The sequence below is a fragment of the Hemibagrus wyckioides genome, linkage group LG12, assembly GCF_019097595.1.
Source record: "Hemibagrus wyckioides isolate EC202008001 linkage group LG12, SWU_Hwy_1.0, whole genome shotgun sequence".
Classification (NCBI taxonomy): Eukaryota; Metazoa; Chordata; class Actinopteri; order Siluriformes; family Bagridae; genus Hemibagrus; species Hemibagrus wyckioides.
Genome location: NC_080721.1, coordinates 3,197,426 through 3,213,443, shown reverse-complemented (window position 1 = coordinate 3,213,443; position 16,018 = coordinate 3,197,426). Strand labels below are relative to the sequence as shown.

The following is a 16,018-nucleotide window of genomic DNA, read 5'->3' as shown; positions in this document are numbered from 1 at the left end:
CTCTCTCGAATACACACACACACACACAAACACTCTCACTCTCACTCTCTGTCTCTCATACACACAAACACACTCTCTCTTCTCTTTTCCTCTCTCTTTCTATCTCTCACACACACATACACACTCTCAATTTTTCTCACTCTCTCTCTCTCTCTCTCTCTCTCTCTCTCTCCCGCTCTCTCACTCTCTCTCTCTCTCATGCTCAGAGGGTGAGTCGGGGTCCTCTGTTGCGTCGTCACGGTTTCCAGGAGTGCATCTTGCTGGTCACTCAGCGCATCACTAAGTATCCTGTACTGGTGCAGCGTATCCTCGACAATACCAAGGGTGAGCATCGCTATGGTAACCGTGTGAACAGGACACATCACACACAACTTACCCACAGCCAACATTTGGGAAGGTTTTATCAATTGCGTCCGAATCTCTCCAACATATACAGTAAAATGTGTGGGATTCGGGATACTGTGTAATCATTAAAAACTTCTGCTGTTTTGAGAGTCAGATCTTCTCCTATAAATATAAATGAGTATAAATGAGCAGGGCTGCCTTTCCAACATCTGATTATTTGAGGTTAATGAAGATCATTTTAGACTTTCATGAGCACCTCACAGCACCACCAACAATCGTAAGGATAGGATGAAGAAGTGAAGCTGGAGCTGATTTCTCTCTAGCCCTGACCGTAGATTGATGCAGCCAATCAGCGACAGCCGTGTCCGGTGATTACACACAGAGTGAAAATGCCGGACTTCTTCCCTATTTTGGCTGGTATTTTTGCAGCCAGTGTTGCTCACACATCTGAGAAGGCGCATGTGAGATACAGTCATGGGTGTAATGAATATGAACGAGTTGGATTATCATCCTTCTCTCCATCCTTTTTAGGAAAAACTAAAAGGCACATTGTTTAATCACATCAACACGGCTTTTTGTTTTGCTTCCTGTTTGTCTTTAAGTGTAAAAATTTCTCCTACATTATCCTTGCTGTGCCACGCCTCATGATATAACGAATCGCTTATTAATACGAGGCTTATAATGTCCTCAAATCGGTGTCATTTATGTAAAAACCTTCTAAAATCGTGTTTCCGCTGTTTCTCATTGTGTCTTAACTTTTTACATGAATTAATGATCCATGTAGACAATCCCGACGAGGAGGCGGGTTTAAAACAGGCTCTGGCGCTACTGAGAGATCTGTTGAACGGTGTGGAGCAGCAGGTCCTGGAGCTGGAGCGAACGCAGCGGCTGCAGGAGATCCGCTCCAGACTGGACCCACGCTCTCAGGCCAAACTGCGTTCGGACGCCATGTTCAGACCTGCTGAGCTACTGCGCAGACAGCTCATCCACGAAGGGACACTGCTGTGGAAAACACCCAGCTCCAGGCTTAAAGGTGTTCATGATAAGGAGAAAAGCATAAGTGTGTGTGTGTGTGTGTGTAAAGACAACGTATCTTGATATGACTATAAGATGGGTCTGATTGAGAAAGGAGACAGATGGTAGCCATGATGATGAGTGAGGCTTTTAGAAACAAAGGACAAAGTGGTTTTTTCTTCTCACTCTCACTTCTGTAGCTTATTTCCACAAAATCTTAAAGGGACTTTGTGTCTGTGATGAAGCTTAAGGTCAAGGAATTTCTTTGGTCATACATTTGGACTCATCAAAAGACCAAAAAAACATTTTTTAACACCTTTCTTGCTTTACTGCTTGTCTCCTGTAGATGTTCAAGTTCTCCTCATGACTGATATACTAGTGTTCCTGCAGGAGAAAGATCAGAGATTCATCTTTGCCAGTTTGGTGAGTCAACCTCCAGTTTATTGGCTCATACACTCAAAAATATCTCACTTCTTTGCGCCTTATCCAAACAACTCCATCTCTCAACAACAGCTTAGTTGGCCTCCTTTCAGATCATCTCAGTGCAGCTGCATTCATAATGAATAATAAACATTTATTTATCTCTTCTCTTCCTGCTCTCATCCTACTCTTTCTTCTACCACTTCTCTATTCCTCTCTTTTTCATTCCTTCTTCTTCTTCTTCTTTGGGCTTTTCCCTTCAGGGGTGGCAACAGTGAATCATCTCCCTCCACCTATCCCTATCTTCTGCATCCTCAACACTTGTACCCACTAGCTTCATATCCTCATTTATTACATCCATATACCTCCTCTTTGGCCTTCCTCTTTGCCTCCTGCCTGGCAGCTCCATGTCCAACATTCTCCTACCAATATACTCACTCTCCCTCCTCTGGACATGTCCAAACCATCGTAATGTTGTCCTCCAACATGAGCTGTCCCTCTGATGTACTCGTTCCTAATCCTGTCTAACCGTGTCGCTCCCAAAGAGAACCTCAACATCTTCAGCTCTGCTACCTCCAGCTCTGACTTCTGTCTCTGTCTCAGTGACACTGTCTCAACACTGTCTTGTACACCTTCCCCTTGATTCTCGCTGACATGTTTCTTTTTCATTCCTGCATAGGATAAATCTGCAGTAGTTTCACTACAGAACCTGTTGGTCAGGGATATAGCCAATCAGGAGCGAGGGTTGTTCCTCATCAGCAGTGAGTTCAGCCCTCCGGAGATGTACGAACTGCACGCCGCTTCCAAAGATGACCGGAACACCTGGTTACGGCATATACAGCAAGCTGTCAGCAGGTCACACACACACACACTCATACTTCTTTTTCAACAAAATAAGCTGCAGTTACTTCATTGTAATGTAGACTACAGTATTTTACAGTATGGTATGAGATCATGACCATGAGCAAAATGTGCCAACTCTTATATATTGGACCTCAGTGGACCACAAATCCCACACTGGGGACATGTAGTGCAGGTCACTGAATCATCAAATCACTTGAGTCAGATAACAGACATTTATTTATAAAGCAGAACTGCAAACCTTTCCTTTTTACACTTTTTTTCCTACTGGCTCACAGAATATCTGCAATCTTCATGTTACACAAATCCCAAAAGGCTTTATGATGCACTATATCCCCGATGGATATAGTCCATTCATGTCCAGTCATCACAAAAGACTGATTCCACTATAATATCTCTCTCGGACAAAACAGTTCACCTGCTATATACTGGTCATTAGAGGTCTTAAGCGATCTTTAGTTCATTATTGGTTGCCATGGTAACACCCAGACAGTGCAAAGTACTAGAGAAGGGATGCTATAGAATGTGTGCAAACAAATGATTTGACCATAAATTAAACGTATTAAAAAAAACCCTGATCAACAACCCAGAGCCTTAACCACTTGAGCTACTACTTAAGAGCCCCAACAGATAATTAACCAAGGTTTATGATTAGTAGCCATATCATGTTATACTGCACTGTCCAGTGGAAAAGATCTATCACTAATCATTTCAATCAGTAAGCACACTCACCGGGTTCGAGTATTTGACTATATACACTGCAGATCTCCCGGGATTTTCACACACAACAGTTTACTCTTGTTCTTATTCTTTCGCCTGCTCCCTGCTTGGGGTCATCACAGTGGATCATTTGGTCAGGATGTCCTTCCTGACACAACCCTCCCATTTTATCCAGGCTTGGGACTGGCACTGAGAGGTAACTGTTCAGTGATCAGGTTAGCTCCATGCCTGGGAATCGAACCCAGTCCTAGTCTTGAGAGCACGGGGTCCTGCCACTGGACCACCAGGAGGCTTAGTTTCTAGAGTTATAATCACTTTAATAATCACTATTTACGACTGTGAAGAGTATCTCAGAATTCAAAAACATAAACCTTCAGGCAGATCAGTTAAGAACAGGAATCTGTGGCTATTTTTCCTTGTTCTGATCTTTGATGTGAACATTAACTCAAGCTCTTGACCTCGTACCTGTGAGCCTTTATGCGCTGATCTTATGCAACATGTTTAATGGTTTCATGAATGAGCAGGAGCACCGGAGTTCCTTTTAAAGTGGACTGTGAGTGGATCCTCATCCAATATAAACACAGTCACCCTTTTTTTTACATTACAGATGTCCATCTAGAGAAGAATTTCCACTAATTGAGACAGAGGACAAGGCCCTGTTGCGAAGACTTAAAGGCATGTATAACGGATTAGTCTAGTCTGATAAGGATGGGAGTATATGAATGGATGAGACATTAATTATAAATTTTAGGTTTTACCCAAAGTTCCATGCAGTGTTATTTTTATATCTGTATTGCATAATGCTGGTATAAAGTTTAAGACATTGCTCCTCCACCCACAGCTGATATTCAGCAGAAGGACAGGGAAGTGCTGGAGCTGCTGCAAGAGCGTGTGACTCTGTTCTCCGATCTGGTTGAGGTCATGGCTGGACAAGAGGTGGTGCTGCCACCTAACTCCAGGAACCTGTTCAGAGCTGACACACCTCAGGCACCTCGAGGAGAACAGCTACTCACACAAGCCATTACTGAGGGTGAGTGGCAAAGGATAATGAAGAAAGACTCAGAACTGGTATTTCATGCCAGGCTTCGTCATCAGTGATTATTTTCCAGCTACTGTAATCATAATATATTATTATTATATAATTAATGATGAAATATATTGTATATAAAAATGATTTCTTGGTTTTTTTTTTCTCTAGTGGACAGACTGACTGAGTTGTTGTTAGGCTCTAGTTTTGACATCCCCTTGGCCTGCACTTCCAACGGTCACCACAGCTACACAGGGGCGCTAATGATAAGTGAGTATGATGCAAGAGCACGTGGGTGTTACGCAAAGAGCCTGTCTAGGCTTTCATATTGTGTTGGTCTTTGTTCTTCTTTTTGTGATGAAGATCTGAAATATTTGGTGTTGTCTTGAGCAAAAGCATAGTTAGATTTGTATCAGGAGTCAGACAGACGCTGATGTTGAACTGAGATTATGATTCATAGCAAATGTAAAGAACCAAGTAAATGTTTTGAGAGCTACACAGGAGGATGATTTGTTTTCATACACTGAATTGCCAGAAGTTTTGGAACACACTTAAACAGTCCGATGGACGAGTCTGGGTTTGGCGGTTTGGCGTTTGCCAGGAGAGCGGTACTTGCCTGACTGCATTGTACCAAGAGTAAAGTTTGGTGGAGGGGGGATTATGGTGTGGTGTTGTTCTTCAGGGGTTGGGCTCGGCCCCTTAGTTCCAGTGAAAGGAACTCTTAATGCTTCAGCTTCATACCAAGACATTTTGGACAATTTCATGCTTTGTGGGAACAGTTTGGGGATGACCCCTTCCTGTTCCAACATGACCGCACACCAGTGACCAAAGCAAGGTCCGTAAAGACATGGATGAGTTTGGTGTGGAGGAACTTGACTGGCCTGACCTCAACATTTGGGATGAATTAGAGCGGAGACTGTGAGCCAGACCTTCTCGTCCTTCATCAGTGCCTGATCTCACAAACGCGCTTCTAGAGGAATGGTCAAAAATTCCCATAAAGACACTCCTAAACCTTGTGGAAAGCCTTCTCAGTTGAAGCTGTTATAGCTGCAAAGGGAAGACCAACTCCATATTACATTCATGTGCATGTAAAGGCAGATGTCCCAGAACTTTTGGCAATACAGTGTTTGTACAAAATCTTTGAGTATCTTTACAATTCGGATAAATCAAATATTAAAAAGGAACGAATAAATGTGAATTAGAATTTATTTCTTAAGTATATCACAGACCAACACTGTATAAGCTAATAATGCAGGATTTTCTTCTTCTCTCAGATGGACAGGAGGTGTTGGTCAATGGTTCACAGGAAACAGCAGGTTCTCAGGTAGGCACGTTTTAATAATGAACAATGTTTAGTCATTATGCTATTTTTATTATTTTAAACACAGTAGCTTGCAGTAAATCTCCATTAAACCCCTCTCTGCACTGGGAGAGGAGATGTTTTGTGTTATTACTGAGTTTTATGCGGTTCTCTAACAAGTGTGACACTTGTTTCCACGGCAACAAGAATTCAGTAAAAAAAACCCTATCACGATTTTGAAGGACTGTAATTGCTGCCAAACTTTGTTCCAGGAAACATTACCAAACTCCTCTTAGAAGCAGTATCTGTCAAGCTGATGTCCTTTACCTCAGAGCCGTCCAATTTATTAACATATTAGTAATGTTTGAATCGTATTTGATTCAGTGGTATGATTCCTTTGAGCTGATTGATTCATTTTATTTATGCAGGATGGAAATGGGAATCGGTTAGAGGACAAGACTCCAAGCGAGGTACCAAGCTGATTCAAAACACTTACATGGATGAATTACTGAGTTTTTGGCTCATGTGACTAAAAGCTGTGTTGTTGGGTGTGGTTTAGAGAACCGATTTCTGGTTCAGTGGTCTGGAGTTCGTTTGGAGATAACTTTAGTGATATCTTTGAATAACATGATGGTTTGAACTTCCTCTTTCACACTGGTTTAAGCTGCAAAGGAGTCAGAGGGGTGCAGAATGAATACTAGAGACAGAAATGTGATGAATTAAAGGAAAAATTCGTGACTAGTGGTTATGATGCGGAGGTTATGATTTTGCTGATCCTCGGTTCTATTAAAAAGATCCACATTTTAATTGACGCCAGTTTATTTTTAATTAAAAGCTACATTTACATTTCTGCCATTTGGCAGATGTCCTTAAATGACTTAAATTTTCATACGACTGTGCAGTTAAAGGCCTTGCTCATGGACACAGCAGTGGTAGCTTGGTGGACCTGGGATTCAAACTCACAACCTTCTGACCACTGAGCTACCACATCTCACATAATTGTTACTTAAGGTGAAAATTTGTACAGCTAAACGAATGTTCCCTTAAGAAATAATGTAAATGCGGATAATCCGTTCCAGCCACCCAAAAATATGACCAATATTCCCGATACGAAGCGTATGTAAACTGTACGGCTGCTTACAAAGAACTGACCCAGGCCAAGCATTCCATGTCAAGGCTCCTCACAGGAAGTTGTGCCACCAAGCTTGGGCTAAAAATAGAACAGACCACCCACACCACCAATCTGTCACCAAAAAAACGCCCGTAAAATCACCTAGCTTTTGAACGCATGCCGAAGACAACGTCGGTATCGTGGGCTGACTCTTTCCAAACAGCTTTCGCTGAGTGAAAAACACGCTTTCGCATGGCTTCCTACTGATGCTAGCACGTTTTGAACGGCTCTCAGACGTACACGCTACTTAGGCGGCATTTGGTCCATTCGTATGCCGAAAATGCATGAGACTCCTTCCATATTTGTTAGAATATTCAATTCCTGATCATGGACAGTAGATGATCATCCCTGTGAATGAGCTGTTAGAAAAAATGATCAGGTATTAGAACAAGCGCTTTAGTATTAGCTGAAATTTATTCCTCTGCTCCCGGATTGTGTGTGTTTCAGGAAGTTTCTCAGCGGCTGGTGAATCTCAGCGCTCAGCTCCATGCCCTGCAGGTCAGATTCGAACCCACACTCTCTGAATTTTTTGTATTAGACTGCGTTTTTTATTTGTTCTCAACTCTGTATGTAATCAAACACATCAGAATTAAACTCAGGTATTCCGCCTAGGAATAAATAGAAGAGTCCCTCTTTTCCCACAGGGGGCAGTGATTCGGCAAGACTCCATCGTAGAGTTGTGCGTGCGTGAGGACGGGACGTCTCTGTGCCGCTCGAGACGGTCTCTGTCACGTGACGGAACCAGTGAAGTGGGGACGGTGGGAGAACTGGCACTGCTTCAGCGCCAACATAGCCTCCTGCAGGAGGAGCTCATACGCCTCAGGGGAGCTGAGGGGAAACTCAAAGACAGTGAGAAGGCGAGGGTGCAGCTGGAAAGACAACTGCGAGACTTGAAATCCAACAGCGCCGCCCTGGGGGAAAGCACAGGAAATTCCCAGGTATTGTCAAGTTCATCTTTATGTTGGAGTAGCTACATATTAAACATGTAGCTCAAGTAGATTAGTCAGAATTTCTTTCTGTGCTAGGTTTCTGAATGAAACTTTACAGTATGAAGTCATCAATAATGTTTTAGATTGTTAGTTTAGCGATCTTGCCTGTCTTTTAAAGCATCAAGAACACAATTTTTCAACACACAGGAGTATAAAAAATATTTAGCTAGCTAATAAACCAGATGTTATTTTTATTAGCCTTTAAGATGCAGGAAGCATTTTGCAAAATTTGAAATATTTACTCTAGGATGAATGTTAAATAAATGCGTGTGGGTTTTGTGTAACCCTCTGTAAGTGTACGTTAATATTACAGGAATAAAATATTAAAGGAATAAAAATGACTGGGATGAGACCGGGGTGAGACGCAGCGCAACATGAAGAGTTAATATCTCCTCTTATTTACTTCTAACAGCACACTCTGAAGTGTTTCATTTCTCAGCTAGACTGGCTCCAAAAGCCTGACACCACAATGAAATATATGTATAAATAAATTTGACAAAGGGCCACATTGTGATGTGATGGCTAGACCTCTGGATCAGAGCATCTTCAAAACTGCAGCTCTTGTGGTGGTGTTCCTGGTCTGCAGTGGTCAGTATCTATCAAAAGTATCCTTTAAGTCCTGTAAGGAGACCCCACCTCATAACTTACAGGACTTAAACATCTTGGTGTCAGATACCACAGCACACCTTCAGGGATCTAGTGGAGTCCATGCCTTGGTGGGTCAGGACAGTAAAAAGGGGGGCTGACACAATATTACGCAGGTGGTCATATATTATTCGGTTTAGATTTTGCAGAGCTGATAGTATAGAAAATATATAATCTATGGAACAGATCAAATTGAAGAGATAAACGGATACACAAAATACACACCTAGAGCTAGTAACGTCTGCCAAAGCTGTGGTCATTGTTGTAAAGTCTGCCAAAGCCGTGGTCATTAATACAGGGGCAGTGGTGGGTCAAGTGGTTAAAGCTCTGGGTTGTTGACCACCAAGCTCCGCTGTTGGGCAATTGACCAAGGCCCTTAACCCTCCCTGCTCCAGTGGTGCTGTATCATAGCTGCCCCTGGGCTTTGACCCCAACTTCCTCAGCTGGGATATGTGGAGAAAAGAATTCCACTGTACTGTAATGTATGTGCGGTGATAATAAAAGCTTCGTGCCCTCTCTTCTTCTTTTTCTAATAACTGGTTTATCCATATGACATTTTAGTTAAGTTCCCACTCTTTCTCTCTCCCAGACTCATCGCAAAGTGAGTGAAACTGACCCAAATGCTGACACCCCACTGGCCAGTCAGGCATCCATGGAGCAGACCGATGCTCAGCAGGACTGCAGTGACATCGACGTAGATGTGATCTCAGACGACGACGACGACGACGACGACGATGAAGACTTGAAGGTTTCCCCTCGTTCTGAGAGCCCTAGAGGTCAGTACTCTGATGGTGGACAAGAATAAACACATGATTCTTTTTTTAATATTAAATATTTGCTCTGAGTTTCATTTTTAATTTAATTTGTACCTGAAAACATGTATTAAAATAAAACAATCTAAGGTTTAAAGGTACATAAATGGGCAGTAATTTGTCCTTCCAGGAAAAGACCAGGCCCAAAAAATGACGTCAAAGCAGTGAAAATGTTTTGAATAGAATGAAATACATTATCTTTAATATCATCTAGCTTTACATTGGGTGATTCTCTCGGCTGCTAAATCTCCTTCTTTATAGAAAACAAATGCTTAGCGTTTTAGGATGAGGGTCAGTGGAGGCTGAGTGCAACTTTTAAAAGGAAATACTACATACACTTGACTATCATCTAATATTTCCACTTGCTAAGGCCTTTTCTTTTTGCAGTGGCTTAACAGACTTAATTCTGAGAGTTAATTCACTAATATCACACTGCCCACTGTGAGGAGATGTCACACATTTTGTTTTACATTCATATTCATAAGATGCCTGAATACTAATAATGATGATTGTATTTATTTGGATATTTAAACAAACAGTGAATAATGAGACATACACCAATCAGCCATAACATTATGACCACCTGCCTAATATGGTGTTGGCCAAAACAGCCCTGACCCGTCAAGGCATGGACTCCACTAGATCCCTGAAGGGTGTGCTGTGGTATCTGGCACCAAGATGTTAGCAGTAGATCCTTTAAGTCCTGTAAGTTGCGAGGCGGGGCCTTCATGGGCTTAAAGGATACTTACAGGACTTAAAGGATACTTTTGTTAGATACTGACCAGCTGCAGTTTTGGAGATGCTCTGATCCAGTGGTCTAGCCATCACAGTTTGGTCCTTGTCAAACTCGCTCAAATCCTTACGCTTGTCCATTTTTCCTGCATCTAACATCAACTTTGAGGACAAAATGTTGACTTGCTGCCTAATATATCCCACCCACTAACAGGTGCCATGATGAGGAGATCATCAGTCTTATTCACTTCACCGGTCACTGCTCACAATGTTATGCCTGATCAGTGTGCATGAAAACCTTGCTAAGTGTCTTGTCTTGGCCCTTTTTGATGAAGTTCTGTAGAAAATGGTACAATCATCAGGTCACAGAAGAATCTGTGATTAACCATCTTGGCACCTCGAAAGCACGGCAGAGCCGGGATAAGAGCACACCTTATGTTCTTGGCACAGCATTTTTACCCAAAACAAATAAGCTTTTCAGCTCGCACAACACTTTCTGCATGGTTTTAGCCTTGCTCTGCTGGTGACCACACACACACACACACACACACACACACACACACACACACACACACACACGGCTCAGAGAGAACTAAAAATGATAGAAATCTAGAAGGTCCAGCAAAGCTCAGGTGTGTCATGTTAGTCATTGGCCCATCAGCTCACCTCAAACACCTCCCTCCCTACCTCCCACACACACACACACACACACACTCCTGCCTACAGACTACAGTCTGATTCATAAAGCTGCTGTATGACAGAATAAACAACTGATGATATGAGCGCTACTGATGCATCTACTTCATCTGCATGGAAACAAGCTCTCACCCACTAGTTCTTCATTTACATAGCAAACAATACACACCAGTTTACCCTCATACACAACTCTTATCAATGACTCACACCTTAATTGATGTAGGTGTTCAGACAGTGAGCCAATAAAGACCTTCAACAGGCAGAACTTTACTCAAAATCCTAAGAAAAGAAATAAGTGAAGAGGGGAAGAGTAGATTTTAATAAAGCTGAGTTTCAGGTGTTTTGTCAGAGGTTGCTGCAAACTAGTACGATGTTCTTTTCATGAAAATAGCACAAAGAAAAAATAGCATCAGACAATAAAGGGATCTTCATCCGCTCCTTGACGACGAAGATTTGAAGCCCCTGTTCTTAAGGTTCTCGCGGACTTCCTTGTTGAATTCAGACCACAGGGTTTCAGTAGACGTACAAAGATGGGTATTCCTAAATAGTCAGGATTATTATTTCAGGAACATGCAGCTGGACATGGAAGATTCTTTTCATTAAATTGATTTAATAAGTGACACGAAGAGAAATATTGAAGCTATGCTTTATATATAAAAATGTTGTTTCTGGATTTCTTCACGGCGCTACATAACACACATGGTTAATTATGCGTAACTTCAATGAGCCACAAAATGCACACACACACACACACATACACACACAGCAGCAGTAACACTGAACAAGTGGTACTTATTAAAACTTCATTGCTTATACTTCTTAGATACTCATATTTGAGGAATCCCAATTTAATTGTGCAAAGACTTCTATCTGTAAAAAAATAAGTTTTCTACACAATTATCTACATAATCTAGAGGCTCTAGGAGTCAGGAGTCCTCCACCCAGGCATGGATTAAAGCAGCATGTGACCATGACTGTGCAATGCAAATATAACCATGCCCCAAACCAAAACAGTGTGAAGATACACTATATCTCCAAAAGTTTTGGGACGTCTGTCTGTACATGCTCATGAAATTTATTGGCATCCCATTCTTAATCTGTAGGGTTTAATATGGAGTTGTCCCGCCCCTTGCAGCTATAATAGCTTCGGCTCTTCTGGGAAGTCTTTCCACAAGGTTTAGTGTGTTTATGGGAATTTTTGACCATTCCTCTCTAGAAGAAGTGCATTTGTGAGGTCAGACACTGATGTTGGACGAGAAGGTCTGGATCACAGTCTCCGCTCTAATTCATCCCAAAGGTGTTCTATGTTTCATTTTCACTATGTTTCAGTTTCACTAAATTATCTTGAATCTGCTAGCTCACAATACTGGAGCTGGAGTAAAGTGTCCTATTCTCCATGTTCTTCCCTTGCGAATTCCACATCCCCTCCGTCTAACCAACCGACGGCCCAGTGGTTAGTGGTATTTCCGTTAATATTTTCTGTAATAGTAATACTTTACAAACATAATGAGAAACCCAGAAAGCAATCTGAGTAAATGCTTCGTCTTATCCACTGCTGCTGAGACAACAAAACGCCTGAGACTAATGTCCAACAGCATAGACCGAATTATAAGCCAGTGTCTACACTTTTTATGATCCGATATCACCCTTCCTGATCCTCCAGCCTTATGTTCTCCAGACCTCAACAACACATGATGGACACGGCTAATGTGGTAGCACTCATAATGATGGCAACCAGACTGAGGTTAGCTGCGACACAGACTGTACATCAACTACACATTCAAGGATGCTAGTTAGATCTTTAAAGGGGAACTTGAACAGACTGCTGAACTGTGCCCAGGCTCTCTTGTGCACATTCTAGCCAATATGATGGATCATGGGCATGTTGCCGGACAGTGATGCTTGTGTGCAGCTAGCAAAATACACTCGCAAACCCAACAAAATATGCCCAGTCTGTCAAGGTCACTCTTTAAGCCTGCAACCAAGGAGGTCCTGTATTGGAGAGTGCACTAACATGCCAGTTTTAACAGATTCACAGAAGTGCTCAAGGTTATAGCTGGCCTTAAAAGTAAGCCTTCCACAGTTATCCTCACTGCAAATAACATGGCTATACAACAATTCTGAGAACATGCATATGTCTGGGAGAGTGGAGTCTGCGCCCAAAACTGATATCCAAGATCTGGGAAAGGTTTGGTGAGGTACAGATGGAGCTCTACATGAATACCAAATCAGCTGTGATTTTCTCTGATGGAACTGAAGAAGCCACTGGTGCACTCACCATCTACTACATGCTTTTACTCCACTACTGCAGACTCCCATGTTAAATAGAATTGAGCAACAAGGTCATAGGTACCTGCTTGTGGTCAAAACAACATGATGGCTTCCTCTCTAAGCAGATATGCTGTTTACATTAGATGAAGAGATTTGGTGCCTCCACTAGGTACCAGTTCTTGTGGGTTTGGCCTTTTGGCAAGAACCACCAGTACTATAATTAACTCAGAAACTATACTGACCTATTTGTTCCTTTCTTGGTTGCTGTTGGTGAAAGCACATTTACATTATTAACTGTCCAGTGTCAACCAAATGAGGATGAGGTTCCCTTCTGAGCCTGGTTCCTCTCAAGGTTTCTTCCTCATATCATCCCAGGGAGTTTTTCCCTCACCAGCATCGCCTCAGGCTTCTCATTAGGGATAAATGTTACGGATAGAACGCAAAGGGATGTCCAGATGGGCTAGATTTCTTCCCAAGGTCATGTCATCCAATTTTGTAAATCAGTTAATTGACCTTGCAGGGTTCCACAAATGCAGAACATTCCTTGTTGTACCTGGTACTATCCTTTCAGTACTTACCAGACTGCATGGTGACGAACCAATTCTCAGACCATCTGTTCATCTGTCATTAAGGAATGGTCATCACCTGTTCTATTCCCTACTGCGACATGCCTTTCTGTGGGGAGCATCTCCAACTCATTGGTGTGTTGCTCCTACCCGGGCTTCACTGTGTGTTTTGTCCAGATACCGCAGTCATATCTTCAACTTCTTTCCAGTGTGTGTTGGTTGCATTGTGTGGTATAAACTAATCTAATGATTCGTATCAGAGGAGGGATGAAATAAAAAGCTAGTTCTGTGGTTTAATGAACTCACCAGGGTTTCTGGAACCAGTGCCAACTTACCTAGCGAGAACTTGGCAAGAAGATGGCATCATGTAGGAAATCTTTTTGGAAAGTCTCAGCATGCTTGGATAATGATATATCCAGGTGCGAGTTATGCAGTGTACCAGAAACCACAGCTACACAATCAGCTTAACAAAATGCCAAGCGTTCTTGGCACTTATAATGAAATATATTATTATTATCATTAACTTTTGTCTCTTTTTCCCTATATTTAGATCTGCAAGACATTCCCGAGGAGAGTGAGTCATCTGCAGAAGCCCGAGAACACGCAACACAGTGCTAATTGTCCTCTGCTGCCCAGAATATAGAACTTGACCCTAGAATAGCTAAATGGGACAGTCGCTAATCTGCTTGAAGCACAAGTCTCTGTGAGCAAGTCTTCCTCTGAACTTCAAGGGAAGATCATACAGTGATCCATATTATTTTAACCATCTGCTTACCTTCTTTCACAACCTTTTGTGACATATTACTTGACATAACGTTCTTTTTTTTCTTTTTTTTCCTTCAGTCGTTTTGATATCAGTGGACCAATAAGCGAATGCCAAAGCAGCTTGATTGTCTGCAAAATAACCGGACTTTGTGATATTGCATGAAAATGTAGGTGTTACGTGAACACATGATTATAACCAAACTTCAGGATTTACTTGCTAAAGACACAAAGATACTGTAAGATGACACAAAATATCCATCCAAGCCAGTTTTAATTCATCAATAGTGAAACAGTCTTGTGTTTTTCGACAACTCCAAGATTACTTTTTTCCTCTTTATTTGTAATTTATTTATTCTTCTTTTGCTGACAGAAATGTTTCTTTGATTAAAATAAATAAATAAATTGAAAGCACATGCTCTGAAAGCCATATCCTGGACGAACGAAAACCTTCTGTACAAGTAGAAATGTATTTCTTACACTGAGTTTACGTAAGCATGAGTACTTTCATTCGATTTCTATATTTTGCTGTAATTTTGTTTCGAGTTCACTGAACACGATTGGCTGAAACCCAGCTAGAGGTGTTTTACTGTTTGGTTTCTACCTATTACAGAATTGTTGATTATTTCCAGATCGGTTGCCGATTTCTTTCGTTGTACATCTATGTTTTTGTTTTTAATTGTAAAAGTGCCATAATAGCTGGTCGTCTGTACGGGTGAGGTGTCTTAAATTCGGATTTTTCAGGAAACAAAATGCAGAAATTATCGTATGCTTTATAAAGTTTCTGTTGACTTACGACCGAAAGAACTTGTACGGAAAAATGACGAAATACTTTACCGAAATGCTTTACTACGATTATAACCGAAGACTTTTTGTTATGGATCTGAGAATTAAAGTGGACTCAAATAGTGATGGATAAATACACCAACAGAATGTTTCCGGATAATATTCCTTTAATTGCTCTGACTGGAATTGTTGTTTCAGCACTGAACAAAGGTGAAGGTCAAACTACTACTGGAACTTCATGGAAATAGAGTATCTCTGTATCTCTGGATACTAGCATTCTGTAGTAGCTTACAGATTACAATTGTTAGTAGACCGCTACTTCAAATACCCAGATGATTTAAATATTCACGTGCCGGTCACCGGCAGCTCTGCTGGACGCTGGGTGAAGTAGTGAAGTCCATTTGTTGAAATCTAGATCTTTCCTTTTAATCCGCAGTATAATGTCAGCCAAGAGATTATTAATATGTCATGACATGGCGAAGCTTGTTCACACACACACACACACACACACACACACACACTCTATGTATTACAACAAACATGATAAAATCTCTGGATCAGTTACTGTCTTTTTAAATCGAAGCCACTCGAGCCACACACACACACACACACACACACACACACACACTACCTCATCCATCATCCAGAACAGGAGCAGTGCTTTTTTAAAGTGTAAAGGAGTGAGTGGACATCAGAGAGAGAGAGAGAATATATAAGAAGAAGAGCCAATAAATATAACAAAGTTCTATTTAATTTTAAACATTTTTAATCTCTAGTGTATGGAGTATTACAGATGCATAAATGCTGTATATATGATGTATAAGGGTAATAGTTTGTTACAAATGTTTAAACGATATTAAAGAATTTTAACACACATCGAAGATGCTATCTCAATGATCTT

At 41.5% G+C, this 16,018-nt stretch overlaps 1 protein-coding gene across 5 annotated transcripts in view; it reads left to right on the top strand.

Moving 5' to 3' along the window:
• Positions 1 to 15,647, top strand: part of arhgef1a (Rho guanine nucleotide exchange factor (GEF) 1a) — a 68,197-nt gene extending 52,550 nt beyond the window's left edge. For all 5 annotated transcript variants that reach the window (XM_058404624.1, XM_058404621.1, XM_058404622.1 and 2 more), the window contains 13 exons: positions 207 to 324; positions 1,130 to 1,378; positions 1,706 to 1,782; positions 2,459 to 2,634; positions 3,968 to 4,035; positions 4,202 to 4,390; positions 4,559 to 4,657; positions 5,662 to 5,711; positions 6,116 to 6,157; positions 7,306 to 7,356; positions 7,503 to 7,796; positions 9,082 to 9,268; positions 14,120 to 15,647. In XM_058404624.1, coding sequence (XP_058260607.1) covers positions 207 to 324; positions 1,130 to 1,378; positions 1,706 to 1,782; positions 2,459 to 2,634; positions 3,968 to 4,035; positions 4,202 to 4,390; positions 4,559 to 4,657; positions 5,662 to 5,711; positions 6,116 to 6,157; positions 7,306 to 7,356; positions 7,503 to 7,796; positions 9,082 to 9,268; positions 14,120 to 14,187 — 1,668 coding nt within the window. In that variant the 3' untranslated portion in view covers positions 14,188 to 15,647. The remainder of the gene's footprint in view (positions 1 to 206; positions 325 to 1,129; positions 1,379 to 1,705; positions 1,783 to 2,458; positions 2,635 to 3,967; positions 4,036 to 4,201; positions 4,391 to 4,558; positions 4,658 to 5,661; positions 5,712 to 6,115; positions 6,158 to 7,305; positions 7,357 to 7,502; positions 7,797 to 9,081; positions 9,269 to 14,119) is intronic.
• The last annotated feature ends 371 nt before the right edge of the window (positions 15,648 to 16,018 follow it).